The sequence below is a fragment of the Vanessa cardui genome, chromosome 6 (assembly GCF_905220365.1).
Source record: "Vanessa cardui chromosome 6, ilVanCard2.1, whole genome shotgun sequence".
NCBI lineage: Eukaryota > Metazoa > Arthropoda > Insecta > Lepidoptera > Nymphalidae > Vanessa > Vanessa cardui.
In genome coordinates, this window is record NC_061128.1 from 3,328,049 (window position 1) to 3,334,231 (window position 6,183).

General features: G+C 32.5%; 2 protein-coding genes across 3 annotated transcripts in view; both read left to right on the forward strand.

The window, feature by feature from the left end:
- LOC124530376 (facilitated trehalose transporter Tret1-like) overlaps positions 1 to 987 on the forward strand; it is a 28,525-nt gene extending 27,538 nt beyond the window's left edge. For both annotated transcript variants that reach the window (XM_047104528.1, XM_047104529.1), the window contains one exon: positions 169 to 987. In XM_047104528.1, coding sequence (XP_046960484.1) covers positions 169 to 290 — 122 coding nt within the window. In that variant the 3' untranslated portion in view covers positions 291 to 987. The remainder of the gene's footprint in view (positions 1 to 168) is intronic.
- A 1,258-nt stretch (positions 988 to 2,245) lies between these two features.
- On the forward strand, positions 2,246 to 4,830 carry LOC124530429 (facilitated trehalose transporter Tret1-like). The gene is made up of 4 exons (XM_047104596.1): positions 2,246 to 2,447; positions 2,853 to 3,011; positions 3,634 to 3,773; positions 4,594 to 4,830. Exons 1-4 carry the CDS (start codon positions 2,246 to 2,248, stop codon positions 4,828 to 4,830), a joined length of 738 nt encoding a protein of 245 aa, XP_046960552.1.
- The last annotated feature ends 1,353 nt before the right edge of the window (positions 4,831 to 6,183 follow it).

Sequence of the window (6,183 nt, forward strand, 5' to 3'; positions counted from 1 at the left end):
ACTTTTTTACCTAACACGTGACAATCAATCGAAACGCGAGCGAAACCGAGGGCCACGACTAGTCAAAAATTAAACAAGTTTTTAGATTATCTAAATCACATATAATATTTTGGGTGTACCAAAAGGACATATCTTAGGTCCATATTTATATTTTTGATTCAATTACAGGAATGGCATTCTTCTACGTTTTCCTGCCAGAAACGAAAGGAAGAACGTTACAAGAAATAGAAGATTACTTCTGTGGAAGAACGAAAACTCTGAAAAAAGCGAGCATAACTGAAACAGCTTGAACAAAAGAATATCGATTTACGGATATTCTTAACTTTAACAAGTTCTTTACAAATGGAACGCAATATTTGAAATTATGTAAAAATAGATAGTTTGAATATTGTAAATCATTGTGTATTTATAGATTCTGAAGAATCAAAACCTATATAGTTGAAGGAATATATGAAAACTATTTTGTAAACATTAACTGGAAATATTTATAGTAAAGTACAAAGCGAACATATTTTTTATAAAACGTCTTTTAAAGTAATAATAAATGATAAAGTAAGAATATCATAGAATACTGAACAAATATTCTAATATTGGAAATTGAAAAGTTTGAATTCCAATTAAAAAATAATAACTGATAAAAAATGTATTTTTCGAATAAATGTATTTTTGGAATAACGTATAGATTAAGAAAATATTTTTATGTATATTGATGTAAAAAGTTTTTGTTGTTTATTGTATATAAGATGTACAGAGAATATTGAAAAGGTTTGTGCCATTGAAAGAGAAAAATATATTTATTGTTAGAGATAATTGTAATATGTTTATATGAGTGGCAGCTTTTATTTTTTCTTAATTAACAAAATATTTCTAAATAATTAGAGTTTGAAAATAAGAAAAACCTAAAGCTGTGGATGAATATGTGATCAATTTAATGTTACCACAAAGTATTTGTTAAATTATTTAAGTTAATAAAATCTAAAAATTAAATTGTTGTGTTATTGGAAAGCGGTTGGACCTCATTCGATATTTAAATAATCATATCAGTGAAAAATCTTACATAGATTTTACGTAAGCCTTTGATCAAACTTTTCACATGAAAGAAAAAGGTAGCATTTTAATTTGACTGAACAAAAATAGAATCTGATGTAGAATGTATTGCAAACCGCCGAAAAAAACTTTATCTATGTTTATGCATGGCTTTGATTACTACAAGATTTATAGTCGACGTGGGAAAACATGCGTTGCATTGTTTTCTACTTTATTATTCTGCGCTTGTGTAGCGCACACTTATCTGACCTGTATAGGGGAAAAGGCAAGTTTAATATTTAATATTTTTTAAAGTCTGGTGTTGTATCATATACTATTTTGAATCATAAAGTACGCATTCAAATAAATTGGCTATCAATAAATTTATCGTGATATTATTTATGGTGATGTTCAAAAAGTTTATGTCGGAAAAAGAACCCAACTTTTCCTACAGTTTTGGTAGTAATCTTAAGCATCATATAGTTAAGTATAATTTAGAACAAAGATACCATTTAATTTAATAGGTTATATATTTAGACGCATTAGCTAGTTTGTTTCTTATCAATAAGAGTTATTTACAGCAAAACTCCGACAAGCAGATGGAATGGAATTCGATTCAATTTCACGTGCAACTCTTCTCCAGATACTGGCGGCTTTCGAAGAAAACATCCAGAATCGTCTCGGTAAAAACGCGAAACCACTCTTCACAGCTGACTTTGCAAATAATAAATATACAAGACCATATATCTACCCTCAAATTATCAAAATGCACTGAAGTACGAAATGAGTGGATTCACACTTTTTAAGTTTACCCAAGAATTTTCGGCAGTCTGAAGATATTCGGAGTTTTCTTAATAAATGTGTAGAGAATATATCTACCATTGATAAAGATGCAAACTTGCTACGTGTTACATATTTAAATTGTTTAAACAACTTACATTAAATTATAATCATTTGAAACGAAAATTGTATAGATTTTTTTTATATCCTATTGTTAACTATTAATAATATTTAATTGTATGTGAAATGCATTATATCACAAACAAAAATATTGCTTCTTCAACCAGAACTAAATAAAAAGACAATTTATAAAAATGTCAATTGTGACAAGAAACGTATTCTATTAAATATTACGCTATCAAAGATTAACAAAGAATTATTCAAAGTAAAAAAACTTGAACCTCGTTCACTTTCTTTATCATGATATGAAGTTTTAATTATGCCTAATGTACTACAAGTCAACTATCCGGATCCTGGATTTTGGACGGAAACTTCTTTGATTCAATTAGGGTATGGTGTTTGGGTGAATTTATCGATGGTGACAATTGGATTAGCTTTTGGTTTCTCAGCTGTCGCACTGCCTCAATTAAGCTTACCTGAATCTTTGATAAAAGTGACAATAGCTGATGAATCATGGATAGGTTAGTTTCTTGGCGTCTATGTGATACGATTTCATTTATGTAATAATGTCCGCTCGATTGAATTTCCGTCACGGTGACTAATCTCAAAAACTAGATCTCTGCTTACAAAACATCAGTGTACAAGTGCTTTCTTTAATCTCATTGCATCAATGCGATGGTACTGCAATTCCACAAGACTGGGGAGATTATCAGTAGTAACTTCTTCATGTAAGGTACGAAAGTATAACACTGCCAACCTAACCTGAGCTGTTACGGACAATATTTGAAAGGAAAGAATTTGTATCCAGCATAAGGAAAAGCAGATTAGTAGATTTCGTTAGAATAGTAATTTTAGTATTTAAAGAAATGTATAAATATGATAATTCTCTGGAGTGGATATTAATGTATGATTGCTTTTTTTGCCAGCCAGTGTCATATCTTTAGCTTCCCCAGTTGGTTGCGTTTTGTGCGGTTATTTATTGGATAAATTTGGAAGACGTACAATGATCATTTACAGTCAGCTACCGGTTTGTTTCGGATGGTTATACACTGGTACTGCGAGCTCTGCTAAACAGCTAATACTAGGTTCGTAGATTCTGATGATTAAAAAGTTGGTATATTGTCGCAGCTGAGATGACACAGTGGTTAGAACGCGTGCATCTTAACCGATGATTGCGGGTTCAAACCCAGGCAATGAGTGTTTGTAATTCATCTCGTGCTCGACGGTGAAGGAAATCTGCATGTGTCTCATTTCTTCGAAATTCTGCCACATGTGCATTCCACCAACCCGCATTGGAACAGCGTGGTGGAATATGTTCCAACAACAACAACAGCCTGTAAATTTCCGCTGCTGGGCTAGAGGCCTCCTCTCCCTTTGAGGAGAAGGTTTGGAACATATTATGGCGGAACTTCTATGAAATTTGTCACATGCAGGTTTCCTCACGATGTTTTCCTTCACCGCCGAGCACGAGATGAATTATAAAGACAAATTAAATACATGAATCAGCGGAGCTTGCCTGGGTTTGAATCCGCAATCATCGGTTCAGATGCACGCGTTCTAACCACTGGGCCATCTCGACTCTGATTTCGGCAGTGGAAAATATAGAGGCTGTTACTTTACTTTTTACTTTTATTTTGTCTTGCAACTTTCATTTACCTTATGACTAACGATACAAGTGTTTTATTAGATGATTAATTGTTTTTGAAGGTAGAATTATTACTGGCGTGGGTATTGGAATGGTAATGTGCGTTCCCAGAGTTTATATGACTGAAGTTTCCCTACCGAATATGAGGGGTGTTATAGGTTCCTTCCCTAATATCGCTATGTCTCTTGGTCTTACTACGCAGGTAAGCAGTAAAGTAATGAACATTTTATATTAATTATTCAATGTAGGCAGCTAAATCCAATTGGTTACATTTGCCTATAAAAACTGCTCCACTGTACCCTAATGTGGGTTCTAAAACATTTTAAATCTCGTTAAACTACGATAACTACGCTAAACTCAATTTTCAAAGAAATCAAAAAATTAAAATCAAAATATACTTTATAAGTAGGCTTTTACAAGCACTTTTGAATCGTCATTTAACAACTATATTAATTGGAGCTACCAATGGTTCGGAAAGTAGATTTTACCGAGAGGAACCGGCAAGAAACTCAGTAGTTACACGTTTTGATTTGAATTTATGAAACTGCCGAAAGTTAAATATGTCTGTGGAATTTTATTATAGAAACGGATGTCATGCCCCAATAAGGCAGTATAAGAAGCTTTTTAGGTGCAAACTAGTTGCTAAGTATAAATATTGGCCAACATCACATACACTACTCTGATCCCAATGTAAGTAAGCTTAAGCACTTGTGTTATGGAAAATCAGAAGTAACGACGGCACTACAAATACCCAGACCCAAGACAACATAGAAAACTAATACACACATTTTACGTCGACTAGGCCGGGAATCGAATCCGGACCTCGGAATGGTGAACCCATGAAAACGGTGAACACACTACTCGACCACAGAGGTCGTCAAAAAGAAGGATTTATTGACTTTGACTTTGCGAAGTCGGAACACTATAAAATGATATAATAGTTTCAATCGTATACATACGGGATATACATGCAAGAATATAAGCATCCATTGAGAAGATATATAATAAGACTTAATTTTCAGGCCGCTTTAGGTTCTATGTTTAGATGGACAACGCTGTGCTACGTAGGCTCTGCCTATACAATGACATTATTTTTAATGAACTTTTGTCTTCCTGAAACACCATATTATTTGCTTCAAAAAACGTCCATAGAAGATGCGCAGGCGTCGCTGAAGAAATTCCGTTCAAAGAAATATAATATCGAAGCTGAGATGGACGAGCTTATAGATTTTAAGAACGAGAATGATATTCACAAGTAATATTATAAAAATACAAGCTCATATGTGTATGTGTGTAATTCGTTTCAAAATTAGCATTTAATTTAGATTGACATTTAAGGAAGAATTTGCGGCGCTCTTACGACGGTCTTCCTTGAAACCATTTCTTCTTATGACAGTGTATACTGTGGTATCTCAAATGTCAGGTTCCTCGGTTATATACATGTGGACTGTTGATATATTGGAGGTATTTATATTATAATATATTAATAAGACGAGGTGGCCCAGTGGGAGCCGAGATGGCCCAGTGGTTAGAACGCGTGAATCTTAACCGACGACTGCGAGTTCAAACCCAGGCTCATCTCGTGCTCGCACGAGAGAAATTATAATTAACACGGTGAAGGAAAACATCGTTAGGAAATCTGCATGTGTCTATAATAGAAATTCTGTCGGAAGTGTATTCCACCAATCCGCATTGGAATAGCGTGGTGGAATATGTTCCAAACCTTCTCCTCAGAGGGAGAGGAGGCTTTAGCCCAGCAGTGGGAAATTTACAGGCTGATTTAGTTGTTTGTTAGTTGATATTAATAATAATGATTAAATAAAATATAAAATAACTAATAAAATAATAATATAAATAACTCTAAATAAGACCGAAATATTTTCTTTGCAGCCTATTTAGCTTAAATATATTTAAAAGAAAATTTCTTATAAATATATTTTTACATTATTTCTTTAAGAAATACTATTAAGTTCAATATAAATTGTTTAACTATAATTTTACATTGGTATTTAGTGCCCCGTTCTTTTAGTAAGTCATTCATTCATTCGAATCTTATCGTGAAAGCATTTATAGCTTGTTGTATTAGTAAGTAAGAAAATTGTAAGTAGATTAATAGTTTATTTTTCATAATTAAAAAACAGAGATCGAATTCGTCTGTGAACGCTGAACTAGGAAACGTTATTCTAGGATTTACAAGGATGGTTATGGCGATGTTTACAGCTGTTCTTATATTTAATATTGGAAGAAGACCTTTGGCGATAAGCTCAGGTATCCTTCTTTTAACAGGTCATTAGTGCTGACTCTGACTGAATAATAATTAAAGCTTTAAATTTCGAAATTCTAAAATTAAAATGAACCACATTTTTAAAAAGAATATTTAAGAGCAAAATATGCCCAAATAGCTATAACTTTTTTTATGTGAAATAACATTAAAATTTAAAAATAATTGTAGGATTACAAAATTTTGCTAATTTTCTTTAAAAAAATATGTAGTTACTTTATTTCAAAGATGTTTCGGTACTCCTTTGGTAATTTTTTTTTCAGTGCATAAATTAAAATAGCGACTAATAGCTTACTCGTTGTCTTAAATAGTATGTATATATTTAGAGTAT

Excerpts from the sequence above, each read along its gene's own strand:
- LOC124530429 (XM_047104596.1), top strand. The coding sequence starts at position 2,246 with ATGCCTAATGTACTACAAGTCAACTATCCGGATCCTGGATTTTGGACG. Across the intron at positions 3,012-3,633 it reads TGCTAAACAGCTAATACTAG|GTAGAATTATTACTGGCGTG; the intron begins GTTCGTAGATTC and ends TTGTTTTTGAAG. Across the intron at positions 3,774-4,593 it reads CTCTTGGTCTTACTACGCAG|GCCGCTTTAGGTTCTATGTT; the intron begins GTAAGCAGTAAA and ends CTTAATTTTCAG.